The sequence below is a fragment of the Zalophus californianus genome, chromosome 11 (assembly GCF_009762305.2).
Source record: "Zalophus californianus isolate mZalCal1 chromosome 11, mZalCal1.pri.v2, whole genome shotgun sequence".
Lineage (NCBI taxonomy): Eukaryota > Metazoa > Chordata > Mammalia > Carnivora > Otariidae > Zalophus > Zalophus californianus.
In genome coordinates this window covers 58,364,480-58,382,031 of record NC_045605.1, presented here as the reverse complement: position 1 = coordinate 58,382,031, position 17,552 = coordinate 58,364,480, and the positions used below count along the sequence as shown (strand labels likewise).

The 17,552-nt window shown below is 56.3% G+C and overlaps 1 protein-coding gene across 1 annotated transcript in view; it reads left to right on the top strand.

Moving 5' to 3' along the window:
• ARHGEF17 (Rho guanine nucleotide exchange factor 17) overlaps window positions 1-16,522 on the top strand; it is a 57,329-nt gene extending 40,807 nt beyond the window's left edge. Inside the window, exons 3-21 of the mRNA XM_027579296.2 lie at window positions 2,840-3,022; window positions 5,151-5,267; window positions 5,490-5,582; window positions 5,824-6,000; window positions 6,332-6,382; window positions 6,634-6,743; window positions 6,850-6,935; window positions 8,528-8,646; window positions 8,979-9,192; window positions 9,719-9,792; window positions 10,378-10,577; window positions 10,748-11,046; window positions 11,480-11,729; window positions 12,010-12,096; window positions 12,414-12,481; window positions 12,711-12,859; window positions 13,309-13,483; window positions 13,598-13,867; window positions 14,767-16,522. Coding sequence (XP_027435097.2) covers window positions 2,840-3,022; window positions 5,151-5,267; window positions 5,490-5,582; window positions 5,824-6,000; window positions 6,332-6,382; window positions 6,634-6,743; window positions 6,850-6,935; window positions 8,528-8,646; window positions 8,979-9,192; window positions 9,719-9,792; window positions 10,378-10,577; window positions 10,748-11,046; window positions 11,480-11,729; window positions 12,010-12,096; window positions 12,414-12,481; window positions 12,711-12,859; window positions 13,309-13,483; window positions 13,598-13,867; window positions 14,767-14,963 — 2,919 coding nt within the window. The 3' untranslated portion in view covers window positions 14,964-16,522. The remainder of the gene's footprint in view (window positions 1-2,839; window positions 3,023-5,150; window positions 5,268-5,489; window positions 5,583-5,823; window positions 6,001-6,331; window positions 6,383-6,633; window positions 6,744-6,849; window positions 6,936-8,527; window positions 8,647-8,978; window positions 9,193-9,718; window positions 9,793-10,377; window positions 10,578-10,747; window positions 11,047-11,479; window positions 11,730-12,009; window positions 12,097-12,413; window positions 12,482-12,710; window positions 12,860-13,308; window positions 13,484-13,597; window positions 13,868-14,766) is intronic.
• Window positions 16,523-17,552: the final 1,030 nt, after the last annotated feature.

The window sequence follows — 17,552 nt, the reverse complement described above, 5'->3', positions numbered from 1 at the left end:
GGGCGTGTCTCTCTACCTTCGAATCTCCTGGCCAGTTCAGCGCTGCACGCGTGGAGGCTTGCAGGACCTGCTGGTGGAAAAGCTAAGGGGGGATAGTTCTCAGGAGGCCAGATTGAGAGTGTGGGTGGCGAGGGGTGGAGATGGGCAGGAGAGTGTCAGCCGAAACCCAGGACTGTCACTCAAGGCAGCCCTGGTGTGTCACAAGGACTGGGGTCCAAGCCAGGCCACCAGTGTTCGAACTTGTCACTACCTCCTGACCGGCCATGTCACCTGGAGCAAGTTACATAATCAGTCTCTGCTTCAGGGTCCTTGTCTGCATAGTGGGAATAATAATGGCACCTACCTCTTGAGTTCAGGCTGCAAGAGAGATGCATGTATAATTTAGCATACCGCCTGGCACGTCTGCACGTGTGCATGTGTGCGTGAGTGCATGTATATAAAATCACATCTAATCTTTACATTAACGTTGTCAGGTAGATATTATAACTCCCTCTTCGTATGAGGAGATGAAGGCTCAGAGAGGTTAAGAAAACTGCCCAGGGTCATCCAACTATTAAATGGTATTCTAGTCCATTTGGGCTGCTGGAACAAAAATCCCACAGACTGGGTGGCTTGAACAAATACAGATTCAGTTCTCATAGATCAAGGCGCTGTCAGATTTGGTGTCTGGTGAGGACCCACTTCCTCCTTTTCACTGTGCCCTCCCTGGTGGGAGGGCTGAGGGAGCTCTCCGGGACCTCTTGTAGAAGGGCACAAATCCCATTCATGAGGGCCCTGCTCACATGACCCACTCACCTCCCAAAGGCCCTGTCTCCAAATACCAGCACGCTGGGGACTAGGTTGGAGTGTAAGGATTCTGGGGGGGAAACAAGTGGTAATACTGAGAGCTGACGTTTATTGAGTGCTTCATATGTGCACTTTACATAAGTTAAATCATACAAATCTCATGATAACCCTCATTTTACAGATGATGAACCTGAGACACAGAGACGTAAAGCAACTGTTCAAGGTCACAGAGCCGGGAATTGCCACACCCTGGGGTGAATCCCTGTCAGTCTGACTCTAGGGCTCTCCCTCTCACCAGCTAGTCTGCATTGTCTGAGCATATCGGTGCTATTCAAGCTGAGACTGGACTCCACAGCCCTAGTGTCCCCTCTCAGTGACCACTGCCACCCACACTGACTGGTATCGTTCCTGCAAGCCGAGAGTTTTGTTCTCTTTATTTTATTTTTTAATTGAGGCATAGTTGACACACAGTGTTACGTTAGTTTCAGCTGTAGGCCAGGAGTTTAAAATGAAGAAATACCAAGGTTAACAGCCAGAGGCGATGGGGTTTGAACCCACGTCCTAAGGCTACACCTTTCCTCAGTGTCACCTTCACCCTTTGAGTCTTTCTTCAACCCCCGAATTCCCAGCCAACAACCCCCCTTTTCCCTGACCCAGCCCCCTTCTCCCAGCACTCCTGACCCTGTCTTTTCCCCATAGCACTTACTGCCTTCTAACACACGTGTCATAATTTCATTATTTATGGTGTTTATTTTCTGCCTCCCTCCACTAAGGTGTCAGCTCCACAAGCACCGGGACTTTTGTCTGCTCTCAGGTGCCGCCTGGTGCTTAGAAGGCGGGACACTCAGTAGTTGCCCAGCAAGTACACCATGAGTGGGTGCAGGTGTTGGTTCCTAGGAGGTTCTGGATCGGGGTCTCTGCTTAGTCTTTCCTCCCACTGTGTGCCTGCTCCTGTGTGGGATGCAGTTTAGCTCCTCTCCGTGTGGGGCAGCAGCGCCCACCCCCCCCACCCCCCTGCCAGAGAAGACCCTGGCTCAGACTGGCCTAAGAGCTGTAAGAGGGAGGCTGCCTGCCTGTCTCACCATCACCCCCTGACCTTCTAAGAATCCCCAACCAGGCAAGAGGATTCTGTTGAGCTTGACTTTCTCGAGGCTGTTTTATCAAACAAGCCAATTTTTAAAAATGTTTAATATAAATTTTACTGCAACATTGTGTTACTTTTTCAAACATCCTCAATTCTTGGGCTTGTAGTTATAGTTTCGGCCAGTAGAGGACAACCGCTCCGTGAGCACACCTGCCGCAAGCAGGGCTCTTCATTCTCACGAAACGGGCGGTGAAAGCAGATTTGAGGTGAAGAAAAGGAGTTTTAATCAGACTTGACCAGTAGACCTGAAAACCATGAAATCAGTACTCAGATAGTGGCACTAAAGGCCTCCCAGGCACCCTCTTGCTTTATTTTCCCCACAGCAGTTCTCAAACTTTCCACGTGTAACTGATTCTAAGATTAACATCTGGAACTCCAGGTTCATCCTATAATTAATGGCATATAATAACTTAATTGGCAGCGTTTTTTTTTTCTTAAAGATCTGATGAAATGTGGGGTTTTTTTTTTTTGTTTCTTTCTTGTATTTTGTGTTTCATCTGACTAGATTGTAAGCTCTACTAGGGCAGGGAGCTTGGTCTTCCTTGTTCACTGCTGACCAGTGGCTAGCACATAGTGAGTTCTCAATAAATCGTCTGCTGAGTTAGTGTGTGTGGGTCTCCCAGGAGGCCAGTCTTCTTGCTTTCCTCACTCCAAGCTCTGCTTGTTCGTGCATCCAACAAACCTTTCCCGAGCCCACTAACCCCCGTCTTATGCCAGGCCCCGAGCCGCACAGTGAGGGGCATGGGGATAGGTCTTCCTGTCTCCCTCTTAGAGCGGAGTCTAACAAGGGAGATCCGGGAGGCATGGCCACTGAGTCACAGGCCCAGGTGATTTCGTGTGCACCTATGCCAGGGGGTTGGGGTGCTGTCCTTCTGAGGGTACCCCCACTGACCTGTGGGGGACCCCCAGGGCTACATGCAGCCGCTGAAGCAGCCAGAGAACTCCTTGCTGTGTGACCCATCACTGGTGGATGAGATCTTCGACCAGATCCCCGAGCTTCTGGAGCACCACGAACAGTTCCTCGAGCAGGTGCGGCACTGTGTACAGACCTGGCACGCCCAGCAGAAGGTGGGAGACCTGCTTGTCCAGTCGGTGAGTGGCCCTGCTTTCTGCTGCTTCAGCCCCCACAAGCTTGGGCCCCTCCTAGAAGGGAATAGCTGCTGCCATGGACCCCTCACCCACACCCACTCCACCTGGACACTGACTCTGATCCCAGATCCAACCCCAGGACTCGAGCAGACACTGGCAGTGACTCCGGCCCTGGGGTTGACCTGAACCTGGACACCACTAAACCCCAGAGTTTGGCTAGACTCTGGCGTGGGCCCCAGTCCCAACCAGTTACTGACCCTGATCCTGGACCCAGCTCTAGTTGCTGACACTGACTCGACCCTAGTCCTGACCTTGAGCTGGTGCTGACACAGACCTCAGTGGATGCTGTTACTGATCTCAACCCTTACCTTGACTAGCTCTTTTCTCCATCCAGCATTTTAATAGGATAGCTAACTATTTGGCACTTATGAACTAGCCATTATTCTAAATATATCATATATGTTCACAAGTCTAGGAGAAAGGTGCAGTTATTCCTCCAAGTTTAAAGTGGTTGACTCTGCAGCGTGGAGAGAAAGTATCTTGATCAAAGTCACAGTTAGTGAGTGGTAGAGGGTTCAACTCCAGGAAATGCGGCCCCAGTGCCCACACTCTGCCCCACTCTGTGCCCCCTTGCACCAGGAGCTGACCTCCGCCTGTGAGGCTCTTCAGGATCCTACCATAGTGAATGGGACCTTAGAAAACGTATTGGCTGCAAAACTCAAAAAGAACTGCAAAAGCAAAACTAGTAAACATTTAATTACGTGTCTGTAAAAACATAGCATGCCATTTTCTTTAATTGTTACGTTTAGTGTTCATTTATACGAGGTTAATTACGTTTGAAAAAACTTAAGGTACATTTTATTTGGCCAGAATTCCCAAGAATGCATGGTGATGACTGATAAATCATAGCCAAACACAAACTAAAATGGTTACTCAGAGCCAAATAATTTCAAAAGCAAAATGGTAAAACTCCTTCCAAAAATTATACCAGCAAAAAAAAAAAAAGTCTTATCTATTGTTGTGCGATGTGGATGTTTTTTCATGTGTTAGTGATGATGCGGGTGGGCCTTGAGCCTAAGAAGGTCTTAGAAGGTGCCTGCTGATCAGGAACTGATGTGACAAACCCTGATGGGACCCCTGTTGAGTGCTAACACCTCAAGGCCATCACCACCCTCAGTGTCCCCAGGCTCATCCCCTGTCTGGACTTGGATGCTGACCCTGGTCTGATGAGCACAGGCCCTGGTCCCAGGAAGGGATCAGCAGAGAATGCTTTGCCCCAGGGTGGGCTGGTGGGTAAGGGCTGTCTTCCCCTCCGAGTTGCTGCGGCCTCCCCGGGCCTGGGGAGGGGGACAGGCAGCACCTTAGAGACACAGGGGCTTGTGGGCCCAGAGGGGCCAGAAACAAACACCACCACAGGTCCCCTAGTCCATCCATGGTACAGCTGACACAGGAACCAGAGTATCCCAACTCCCAGCCAGGACTTCTGACCAAGATCTTCCATATTTAGCCCAGCTGTCAGCGGGCTGTCGGGTATTAGCCACCAGCTGTGTGCCCCCACTGAGCGGGATGTTACTGGACAGGATGGGCGTGCCTAGCTCCTCACAGAGGAAAAGTCCTAGTCAGGGCAGGGAGTGCTTTCTGGAGGAGGCACAGTTGGAGCTTAGCCCTGAGGGTGGGTGAGATTCGGATGCGATAAGGGCATTCTGGTGGAGAGAATTACATGAGCAACGGCCAAGTGGTTGGAATGAGTCTGTGTCTTTCAGAGGACAGTGAGGAGGGAGACCTGCCTGGCTGGACTTAGTGGGGTGGGAGAGCAAGGGATGGAAATGCCCACTTGGAAATGGGAGAGCCTGGTCTACAGGACACATGTAGGCCTATGTATGTCCATGTACATACAAACCGTAGGTAAGATACGTTGGGAGGGGGATGTGCGCACAGGTACACACCTACTCACACAGTCACACATACAATGTGTATACACGACACAGGAGCACCAGCCCCATCCCTTAGAGACCATATCATGTCCAGTTAGAGGGAAAGGATGTTGGCTTGTGAATCATTGGAAACCAGGACAGGGTGAGGTGGAGTAAGGGACACCTTAAAGGTCCCCAACCTGCCTCTTCACCTACAGTTCTCCAAGGACGTCCTGGTCAACATCTATTCTGCCTACATTGATAACTTTCTCAATGCAAAGGATGCCGTGCGTGTGGCTAAGGAGGCGAGGCCTGCCTTTCTCAAGTTCTTGGAGGTACTGTTGGCTAGCTCAGGGGGATGGACATGACCCTCACCTTGGGCCAGCTTTGGGAGGGGGCAAGAACTCCCAGACTGGGCACTGCAAGCCTTAGCCTGTGGTTCAGTCTTTGCCCTTGGGCTGGGCTGGAGGGACTGGCTGGGGATTTGTCCCTGGACATTCCCTTCTTTGCATGACATTCCTCACACGCGTGCCTATCCACCTTGTTTCTGGTTTCAGCAAAGCATGCGTGAGAACAAGGAGAAGCAAGCGCTGTCTGACCTCATGATCAAGCCTGTGCAGCGGATCCCACGCTATGAGCTTCTGGTGAAGGTGGGCATGGGGTTGGGTGGGCGGGGGAGCAAGGCTGGAAGGCACGTGAGGATGCAGGGGGCTGTGAGGCCCCTACTCAGTCAAGCCTGACATCAAGAGTCCCCAGGGGTTGGGTAGGAAAAGAAGTCCTCTCTGGAGCCTCCTTATATTATAGTCCCTCCTGCCCTAGCCATTAGTGTGGGGCCCCAGGGCCTGAAAGGGACAGCTAATAAGCAGGGGTCTTACCCCATTTCTTCCCCAGGACCTCCTGAAGCACACACCTGAGGACCACCCAGACCACCCACTCCTGTTGGATGCTCAGCGGAACATCAAACAGGTGGCTGAACGCATCAACAAGGGTGTGCGGAGTGCCGAGGAGGCAGAGCGACATGCCCGTGTGCTGCAGGAGATTGAGGCTCACATCGAGGGCATGGAGGATGTGAGTGCCCACCCCCTCCACCCATGCCTTTGTTTGCGTCTGTGGTTACCTGCAGTCACGGTCACGTCCACCTCCACAGCGGTGTCTGCAGTGCGTGTGCATCCCTGTCTGTTCAGCGTCCCCACCCGTCTCTGTCCACAGCCACGTCCTCCTCCCTGTCTGTCTCTGGCCACATGTCCTGCGGCCTGACCACACAGCATCAGGAGGACGGAGGGGATGCTGCTTCTACTGGCCTGGCCCATGGAGTGGGGCCAAGGGGTCCCCCAGGGTCTGGGGAGGAGATGGGATTAATCATTGACCTTCAGGATGTTTTGTCTCTCCTGCCCCACAGCTCCAAGCCCCTCTGCGGCGGTTCCTCAGGCAGGAGATGGTCATCGAAGTGGTAAGAAGTCTCCTGTTGTCTACCCACCTGTTCCCATCTCCCCACTATGTTCACACTTCTGCTCATACCTGCTGCCCTTGGGCCTCCCTGCTCTTCCCCACAACAGGAGTCCCGGGTCGAGTCCCAACTCTGCCTCTGCCTCTGGGCATCTGGGGCAGAGCCCTCACCCCTCTCTGGGCCTGGCTGTCCCCTTGGGCACGGTGGGCAGGAGGGTGGGCCTCTGGGCCTGAGTCCTGCCTCGGGCTCCACAGAAGGCCGTTGGTGGCAAGAAGGACCGGTCCCTCTTCCTCTTCACGGACCTCATCATCTGCACGACCCTAAAGCGGAAATCAGGCTCCCTGCGGCGCAGCTCCATGAGCCTGTGAGTGGCCGGAGCGGGGCTGCACTTGGGCAGGGGCGGAGAAGCTGGCCCTCCCTGGGCCCCGCTGCCCCCGGCTTGGCCAGAGCACCCCCTTGGCTCCCCACAGGTACACAGCAGCCAGCGTCATTGACACGGCCAGCAAGTACAAGCTGCTGTGGAAGCTGCCGCTAGAAGATGCGGACATCATCAAAGGTGGGGCTGGCCTAGGCCTGCCCGGGGGTTCTGGGTGTCCGGGCCCTGCTCTCAGAAGCCCTCCTGGAGGGTTTGAACTGTGGCCAGCCTGGCTGCCTGTATCCATCTGCTTTTCTGCTTTTGGGGCCTCACTTTCCCAGCCAGTACAAGGGGGGTGGCATGAAGGATTGGTGTGCCCGCCACAGAACCACACCAGGACCTGTCCACGCAGACCACCTTCTGACAGGGCGGGACCTCACCTAGGCTGGGGCGGCGTGGGGAGCGCAGACACACCCGCCACTAGCCACTGACCACTGCACCAGCGTCCTATCAGACGATGACACGCTGCTCTGGTCCAGCAGTTTTGCTCATCGGGAGCAGAGACTCACTCAAGTCAGTCCAAGCAAAAGGCTGGTTGGAAAGATCCAGTTGTTTGGGGCTGAGGCTGTCAGGAGTTGAAGCGGGTTCAAGGAGCTGCTCCTTCTGCTGTGTGTACATGTGTGTCTGTGTCTCCGTCTGTCTGTCTGTCTCTGCGTCTGCCTGTTCTCACTGCTCTCAGCTTTCTCTGCTTCCTCCTTCCTTCCAACTCCTGTGATCCATCATGGCCTGTTCTGCATCTTGGCCCTTTCTCCCTAGCTGCTCCAGGATCCGAAGTTTACCTCTCTGAGTGGGGTGGTTGGTCTGGGACGGTGGTGTGGGCACCTCTGGGCTGGCAGGCAGTGCGGGTCCAGACTCTGTCCCTAGGCTCAGTGAGGTGGCCCCCAGGGCAAACTCAGGCCTGCCTCACATGGGCCCCTGTGTAGGAATACAGGCTGATGATTGGTCCAGTTTGGAACACAGGCTAGTCGATAAAATGACTACCTTTAGTTCAGGTGTCTGCTCCTGGTCCAATCAAGTGTGGTCAGAGTGGGGCGGGGTCATGTGGAAGAAACCAGGGCTGCCCAGACAGTGAGAGTTGTGGGGGGACAGTTGTCCTTCAGAAGGAGTAGAAGAAAACCCAAGCCTTAGCGTTTCTAGTACCTTCCACTGCTGTCTACTCTGCCCATTGGTGGGTTCCTGGTCCAGGGTGGACACCCCCGGCCAGGCAGTGCTGGGTGTGGGGATGCTGAGCTGGCCTGTGGGGCCAGCTACTTGGCTGTGGTCAGGTATGGGATAGGACTAGAGAAATCCAGAGCATCAGCTCATTTTCCCTCCTTTGTCGGGGAATTGAGTCCCTTGGTCAGCAGATTTGACCGCCCGAGGCTCTGGCTGCCCGGGTGACTGGCCTGTGGAGGCTGCACCGCCGAGGCTTCCGGTGTCTGCTGGAGCCTGCAGAAGCTGCAGAGCCCTCTGCTGTTTATTCTTTGTGCTCGTCCAGGGAGTTCTCCAAGGGACCAGCACCCTGTGCCAAGTGGCTTTGAATCAGGCCCAGTCCCCTGTTCCCAGGCCTGGTGTTTCTCTGTGAGCTGCCTGTCTGTCACTTTGTTCCTTGGGTCTTGGGGTTGACAAGCTCTTGGCTTGTCAGGCCACTCCCCACGCTGAGCTGCAGACTGTGAGGGAAGGGAAGAACGTCTGTCCAAGCCTGACCTTATCTGCCTCTGTATCTGCCCATGGCCTTCTTCTGTCCCCACCAGGGGCGTCCCAAGCCACCAATCGGGAGAACGTCCAGAAGGCTATCAGCCGCCTAGACGAGGACCTGACCACCCTGGGCCAGATGAGCAAACTCTCTGAGAGCCTTGGTTTCCCCCACCAGGTCTGTGCCCTCTGCCTGAGGCTGGGGGAATGGGGCGGTAGGGGTTCCCAGATCTGAGGGAGAGAAAACAGCCTCTTCATTTACCTGAGGAAGAGGTCACTCATCTCTGTCACTTATTGGAAGGGGAAAATACAGCCTCACCACAACTGAGGGAAGTGATGTGTTCCAGGCCTGAGGGTGGAGACACAGCTGTGTCCCCGGCTGAGGGAGGAGAGAGGGCCCATCATGTCTAGGGGGTTGGGGGGAGAGGCAGGTCCCCACTTGCATTCTCAGGGCAGGAGCAGACTGGGGGGAGCTGTCAGGGCCTGAGGCCTGGGTCCTCGTCCTGGCAGAGCCTGGATGAAGCACTGCGGGACCTCTCAGCCGCCATGCACCGGGACCTGTCGGAGAAGCAGGCGCTGTGCTACGCGCTTTCCTTCCCCCCTACCAAGCTGGAGCTGTGCACCACGAGGCCTGAGGGCACGGACTCCTTCATCTTCGAGTTCCCTCACCCTGATGCCCGCCTTGGCTTTGAGCAGGCCTTTGACGATGCCAAGAGGAAGCTGGGTAAGCCAGGCCCATGCCGGTGTCCTCCTTTCAACACGTCCAGGCAGTGGGCAGCACCATGCTGTGGTCTGGGAGATCAGGAGCCAGAAGTCCCGAGACTGCGGTGTCCTGTGCTTCAGCCCCTGCTGGTGGGAGGGTGGACTGAGGCTCCTACGGAGAAACATGGGACCTCCCCAGGGTCTCACTGGCAGGGAGGGGAATCAGGGGTTGAAAAGGGTGAGCTTAGGGCAGTGCATGCCGGGACCCACCCCCCCCGCCCTCCCCCCCTCCCCCTCTACATACTCTCTGAGTAGGCCTAGAGCAGGGAAAGCTATTAATCAGGGTCCAGGGCTTAGAAGATCCTTAGAGACTTCTGGGTCTGCCTCCCGCATTGTACAGATGGGAAAATTGAGGCCAGGGGCAAGCAGGGCATAACCTACAGCCACCTCGTTTTCCCTTGAGAGATCCTGAAGAGCAGGGAAGGAAGGGAAATGGTCAAGGGTGAGGTGAATGCTAAGCGGTGTCTGTTTGTCCACCTCCGCTGCAGCATCCAGCAAAAGCTGTCTAGACCCTGAGTTCCTGAAGGCCATCCCCATCATGAAAACCCGCAGCGGCATGCAGGTGTGTGGGGGCCGGGGTTACTCGGGCGCATGTATACTCAAACCAGCACGTGTTCACGTTTTGGGTCCAACATTACGTACCTGTGTGAACATGGCAGTTGCCCCCTGTCTTTTAAGTGTACAACTCTGCACATGCATGTGGATACTACGTGTGTCACGTGCACGTAGGTGTGCCCACACACATCTATGTGTGCATGTGAACGAAGGCTGTCTGATTCCTGTGAGGTGTCTAAGTCATGCGCTTGTCAGAGTCTGCATACATTTGGACAGAGCTTACCGTTTTTCACATTTGTTACCGCATATATATGGAGTCATATTTAGGGTTTGCATGTGTGTGGATGTATGCGTACACATATGTATGTGAAGGGATGATACCGACATCACATAGGCGTACGTGCATCTGACCTGCAGAGTGGCACACGCGCTGTGTGTGTGTGTACATGCGTGCACAGAGGGGGCGTACTGGGAATTCGTACACACCCGCGCGGGCCCACCTCCCTTCGTTCCGCCGGCCACCTGGTGAGCGGTGGGGAACTGGCCACAATTCCTCCATCCACCTTCCCCTGCCCGTTGGTGCCGTCCGCAGTTCTCGTGCGCAGCGCCGACCCAGAGTAGCTGCCCAGAGCCCATGCCCGAGGTGTGGGTGTGCAACAGCGACGGCTACGTGGGCCAGGTGTGCCTGCTGAGCCTGCGCGCCGAGCCCGACGTGGAGGCCTGCATTGCCGTCTGCTCCGCCCGCATCCTCTGCATAGGTGCCGTGCCCGGCCTGCAGCGCCATGGCCACAGGTGAGGCCGGGGCCAGTGGGGGGGCCAGTGGGACAGATCCCTGCCCCCAACCCCTCTGTGGTTGCAGGCGACTAAGTCTGGTGGACGGGGCGGGCCTAGAGGGCTTGCGGCCAAGCGGGGGCAGAGCCTCGGCTCCTGGCAGCTCTCATCCCCACTCTTACATCTCACAGGGAACGGCCGGCCTCGCTGAGGAGCGCCCCAGAGACGGCACTGGAGACCCCCGGTCCAGAACTGGACGTCGAGGCCGCGGACGAAGAAGCAGCGACGCTGGCAGAGCCAGGGCCCCAGCCCTGCCTGCACATCTCCATTGCAGGCTCGGGGCTGGAGATGACACCGGGCCCCACCGAAGGGGACCCCCGCCCGGAATTGGTGCCCTTTGACAGCGACTCCGATGATGAGTCTTCACCCAGCCCCTCGGGAACGCTGCAGAGCCAAGCCAGCCGGTCCACCATCTCCTCTAGCTTTGGCAGTGAGTGCCCAGCTTGGGGCTGTCAGGCAGGGTGGACTGCACAGAGGAAGGGGCACCCAGCAGGTACTGATGGGTGGGCAGGGGGGCTGTGACACCAAGGCCTCAGAGGGCAGTGGGCCAGTCAGGCCAGATCCTGAAGACCCTGGAATGCCCAGTTAAGTAGGGAAGATGGAGTAGGGGTGGAGTGGTTGATGCCCCTGTCCACGATGTGGTGGTGGATGCGGGCCAGGTCAGCACTAGGAGCCTGTAGTGCTAAACTGTCCCTGAGCAGAATGACAAGGCCTGAGCTTTGCAGACCTCTCTGTTGGGCTGAGAGGCCCTCAGGAGGGACATGGCCAGGAGGGATGTGCTGAGGGGGGATGGGGGCCTAGAAAGATAGCAGGTCTTGGGCCGGGCAGAGGGAAATGGAGGCAGAGAACTTTGTCTCCCTCAGATGAGGAGACACCGAGCTCCAAGGAGGCCACGGCAGAGACGACCAGTTCAGAGGAGGAGCAGGATCCTGGCTTCCTGCCGCTATCTGGCTCCTTCGGGCCTGGCGGTCCCTGCAGCACCAGCCCAATGGATGGGAGAGCCCTTCGCCGCTCCAGCCGTGGCTCCTTCACCCGGGGCAGCCTTGAGGACCTGCTGAGCGTTGACCCCGAGGCCTACCAGAGCTCTGTGTGGCTGGGCACTGAGGATGGCTGGTAGGGGGGCAGGACAGGGGCTGGGGACCCCGAGCTCTCTGCTTGGGAAATCACATGGTATCCTGAAGCAGAAGCAGGAGGGCTTGGGGTCAGACCTCAGGAGTACTGCCAGCCAGGGCTGCCAGGGGGTCTGAAGCCCACAGGGAGGCTTTGGGATCTCAGTACCTTGGGCCAGCACCTGGCAGCGGGGAGATGGTGGTGGAGACAGAGGTGGAGGGCAAACTTCAGGGGCTGGTGTAGGCAAGCATCGGTCACAGGTGCGCACACCCCTGATCCACAGCATCCACGTGTACCAGTCCTCCGACAGCATCCGTGACCGCAGGAACAGCATGAAGCTCCAGCACACAGCCTCTGTGACCTGCATCCTGTAAGGCCCTTGGGTGGTCCTCCTGGTCCAGACCCTTCTCCACATGCAGGCCTCCTCTGGTCACCCAGCTCTCCCTGCTCTACTGGCCCTTCCTTTCTGTGGAGGCTGGAGGCCAAAGGCCTCGCCCTAGGCTAGTTGTACCTCTCATATACCATGTGACTGTGGGCAAGTCACTACCTCTTCCTAGCCTCAGACTCCCCTGCCTGCAGTGGCGGTCTCTCAGGGACCGTAGCCCTCTTGTCTGTGATTCCCTTGGCCCCAGGTGACCTCCTCTGGCCTCCTGAAACCCCTGACTCCTCCTTCTTTCCCCTGCCTAGGTATCTGAATAACCAGGTGTTTGTGTCTCTGGCCAATGGAGAACTTGTGGTCTACCAAAGAGAAGCAGGTGAGTGCCTACCACACCCCACCCCGCCGATGTTGCTGGCGTAGGCACTCTCCCTGAGGCCCATGAGTCTGGAGACGTGGCTTTGGGCACCTCTCAGGCCCTCTCTGGGCTTTGGTATCCTCATGTACAAATGGGGTTTTTAGCATTTCATTTCAGGGTGTGAGGGTGAGGCTCTAGTGCAATACCAGACTGAATTTGCTCTGTTTTCCTTATCCGGCTCCCACTCCAGGCCATTTCTGGGACCCCCAGAACTTCAAGTCAGTGACCCTGGGTTCTCAGGGGAGCCCCATCACCAAGATGGTGTCTGTGGGTGGGCGGCTGTGGTGTGGCTGCCAGAACCGAGTCCTTGTCCTGAGCCCTGACACACTGCAGCTGGAGGTACCGCTGGGGGTTGGGGGTGGGGGTGGGGACAGAATTGGTGATTTGGGGTAAGCCTGGCCCGTGAGAGAGGGGGATGAGACCACGGGGCCATAAGAAAGCATCCATCTGTCCAGGGAGAGGCCAATGATTGATCTGAAAACCCTTCAAGCTTTAATATGCTCTGATCACAGAGTCATTGAGTTGCAGGGGAAAAGGCAGCTCCATTTTAATTCCTGAGGCTTAAATGGGGGGGCTTCAATGAAACCAGGCTTCGCTAGGTTGGTCATCCAGACCAAGGAGCAAGGCTGCCTTTGCTGTCAGCCCAGGCGGGGTTTCTGGAGAGGTTTGGTGTGAGTTGTAGGGGTGAGGTGGGTGATGGTGGGGCACGAGGCAGGGAAGGGCCAGGGAAGGCAGGCCCGCCAGTCACCCCTGTGCCCTCTGCCTGCCCCTCCCACCGCTCCGACCAGCACGCGTTCCACGTGGGCCAGGATTCCAGCCGCAGCGTGGCCTGTATGGTGGACTGCAGCCTAGGGGTGTGGGTGACGCTGAAAGGCAGCGCCCACGTGTGTCTCTACCACCCAGGCACCTTTGAGCAACTGGCAGAGGTAGACGTCACACCTCCCGTGCACAGGATGCTGGCAGGTACTGACCTCCGGCCCCCACCGCCCCGTCCCTTGGAGCCCTTCGACCCCATCGCTGAGGAGGCTGAGCCGGGGCCAGGATGCGGCCCCAGCTCTGGTCCGTCTCGCCCCCTAGGCTCGGACGCCATCATCCGGCAGCACAAGGCTGCCTGCCTGAGGATCACGGCGCTGCTGGTGTGCGAGGAGCTGCTGTGGGTGGGCACCAGCGCCGGCGTCGTGCTCACCATGCCCACCTCACCCAGTACCGTCAGCTGCCCAAGAGCGCCCCTGAGTCCCGCCGGCCTAGGCCAGGGACACACTGGCCACGTCCGCTTCTTGGCTGCAGTCCAGCTGCCGGATGGCTTCAACCTACTCTGCCCGACCCCACTGCCTCCCCCAGACACGGGTGGGTCTGTGCATCCTCCCCCAATCCAGGGATCCTGGACTCTGCTTAAGATTTGCCCTTGTCTTGCCAGAAGAGGTTTCAAGAGGGAAGAAGAGTATGGTCCAGAGCTGAAAGTGGCATATATGACAGGAAATCGGCTCCAAAGTCCCCAAAATAAAACCTTCTAGGGTATGGGGTGTGTGTAAAAACTCGGTCCAGAAGCATCACAGGAGATAGGCAGTGAGCTATAAGAACTGTAGCTTAAGAATTAGACGGTGGCCCAGCAAGGGATGCATACGGCAGGGAATCAAAGAGGACCAGAAATGCGGTCTAGGGCAAGGCGTCCAGGAGTGATGGACAGAGCGGGAAATAGCAACAGCAAGTAGAACACAGAATTTCAGGCAGGAGAGCCGTGGACTGTGAGGATTAGCAAGTGAAACGTGTTAGGAGATGGCATCCGTCAAGGAGGGCCACAGTGAGCCAAGGCTTGCTTTGACCGGGCAGGAAACCATATTCCCCCGAGGAGGTGGCTGTGGGAATCCGGAAGCAGGGAAGCCTCAGGCAGGAGCCGTCCGCGCCCGCAGAAGACCGAAGCTCCCCAGCTGGGAAGGGGCTGTTGGAAGCAGGAAGCTGGTTGAGGAGGACAGTACATGTGCGGTAGAGGGAGAGAGACAGCAGGGGTGTGGCCCTGAGAACTTATGTCACTTTTGACTAGAACACACAAATAAGAGGTAAGAAGTTGTGTGACTGCCAGGAAGTGGGTTATTTCTTTCCAAAGAAGTTCTTGGCTGACAGGAAGTGGGATCCCCCACAGAAAGTATGCCTGTCTGTCTTCCTGTCTTCTGGGGTGCAGGCCCTTAGGGGACAGCACAGCCGTCAGTCACCCCCCGGCTAATGGACCCTCTCCCTCCACCCCCCAGGCCCTGAGAAGCTGCCATCCCTGGAGCACCGGGACTCCCCTCGGCACCGAGGACCTGCCTCAGCCAGGCCTAAAATGCTCGTTATCAGTGGAGGAGACGGCTATGAGGACTTCCGGCTCAGCAGTGGGGGTGGTAGCAGCAGCGAGACCGTGGGCCGAGACGACAGCACAAACCACCTCCTCCTGTGGAGGGTGTGAGCCTGGCCGCTGTGGCCCCGGACTTGCCCTCCCACCGCCCTCAGCCCGCTTGCCTCTTCCTAGCCCGCACTTCCTAGGGGACTCCAACCAGGAGCGTCCCGCCAGGGGCGCACCTGTGCCTACGTGGGCTCCCTCCCAGCCCCGCGGAAGTGTTCCTGAGGGAACACCTGCTGGCTAGCGGGCCGGGGCCTCTGCCGGCCCTCTGGGTGCTTCGGTGCTCCCAGTCATCGTGGGGGTGGGGCAGGGGGCAGTGGGCTGCCCAGGACCTCTGTCCCTGGAGCTTCTACCAAAGACACGGCCGGGCCTGGACCCCATGGGGCTGGGGAGGGCCATGTGCAATATTTGGAGGGTTTTCTGGGGGCAGTGGGAGGGCTGGGGACAGAATCCTTTCCCATGTACAGTATTTATGTTCCTTTTTAGATGTGTACCTTCCCAAGCACTTATTTATGCAATGACCTGGGCAGGGGGTGATTTGAGGAAGTCACAGAAGGGAAAAGACCTTATTCCTGCTCTGGGGCCACCCTGGGACCCTAAGCAAGCCTTCCTGGAAGGACCAATCCCCCCCTCACTACATACTTGCGAACATGTGTGCACATACACATGGGTGTGCATGTATGTGCACACACGCGCACACACACACACACACACACACTGCATGTTCAGGGCACTAAAACATTGCCTCTCAACACACACTTTCCACGGCCTTGTCCTGATTGGCCTGCCCTCCAGTATCCAGAGCCAAGGACCAAGCACCCTCAGTCATCCAGAACCAGGTGATGACTGCAAGGGGCAATGATTCCCATGTGGGGGCCTCCCCAGGCCTTGGCATTTCCTAACTTGTTGGCAGTGCCTTTAGTCGTTTCCAAATTTGGACTTGGACAGGGCTCTCTCTCCTGGCCTGAGCAGGGAAAAGGAAAGGGCCCTTGTTCTCCTCAGAGCTGCCCCCCATCCCCTGTGTCTCATGCACTGGCACATATGGTCACCTTGGGAGGGTGGGCCTGGGAGCCCCCTCACTCTGACCGTTGAGACCCTGTCTTCACACCCTTCCTGCCAGGGCAGTCCCTCCAGGAAGAATGCCCAAAGCTGAGGGGCTGGACATGGCCTCTTCAACTGGGAACCACTTGCGGGCAGCCTCTTCCCTGCTCCCTGGCCTGCAAGAGCCAGTCTGACCCCCAGGCCCCTTGCTTCTTCAGCTACAGCTCCAAAGGTCTGGTTTCAGATGGGGTTTGTTTGGTTCTGTTTTTGTTTGGGGTGCGTGGGTCATTGCGGTCTTAGATTATGTTTCTCTTGCTACCAAACAGTCATGTATTAACTTTCCTTGGATGATGAATTTTAAAAGAGTCAATAAATAGAAACACCAAATGACCATTCCCCGTCGGTGGCATGGTGGCCCCCAGCCACCAGCCTCAGGGCTCCCCAGTTGATGGGCTTCCCAACACCCACTCACTTGAGCAGAAGGGAGGGCTCAGAGACCCAGAACAGAAGGGTGCTGGGATGGCAAGGCCACCACTCTGCTGTGTTATCCCAGGCAGGTCGCTGCCCCTGTCTGGGCTGTAGCTCTCTTGTCAGGAAAACAAGGCCTCATGACTATTCACGGCTTTGTAACCAGGGCGACATGTTAGAATCCCTTACAGATTACATGTGTGAATGTAAAGCATGATACATAATTATATGTCCATGTAAGTCTACATTCCCAGGCTCCCCACAGCTCCTCAGTCACTGGGCCTGGGATGGGGCTTGGGAGTCCGAAGCTGACACGGGCAGCACGTGAAAAACAAGGCGACCAGGAGACTATACATATGCTCCCAAGGAAACAGTGTTCTGCAGCAAAGCCCCCTGTGAGGCTGGGGAATCTGACAGAAGCCAAGGTGACTTCAGGTTTTGGAGCAAGGGTAGAATCCGTTTGTCTGATTTCTGGTCCAAAGTGGTGCGTCATTAAATCAGACATAAGAATGCAAAGGCCAACCCCACGGGGCTGGCCAGTCCTCACAGGGCGGATCCCTTCCTACCGGGGTACCCCCTACACAGCTCAAGATGGCAACCACTCATAAAGGGCAGAGTAGCCCCCACCCCCGCCCCGGCTCTGTCGGAACATCTTTCAACCTAAGTGATGAACACTTTACACAAATCAGTTGCTGAAGGGGGAGTGTAGGTTCGTGCTTTGCACACAGGTATACGTGTAACATCTCGGGTCTGCTGGGCCCTCAAGGCCACGGGACACACTTGGAGTATCTCCCCACAGCGCCACTTCACTTGGAAGATCTGGGGAGTAGGGGATGGTATTAAACACATATATTCCAGAGCAGGAAGCAGTGTTCATGTGGAATTTCTGGTGAATCAAAGCAGAAAGAACACAGAATTTGAAGCTAAGCAGAAATCTTAACTTTGCAACTAGCTATGTGACCTTGGATGAGTTACATCCGCTGTAAGCCTTCATTTCCTCATCTGTAAAATGGGACCAATAATCTTTTCCCCCACAAAGAAGAGATTTGTTGTGCCCTGAAATAAAAGGTGGGCTAATTAGTGGGAACCACTAATTAAATAGTTGTCAGCACAGTGGCCCAGATATTGGAGCTCCATCTCAGGACA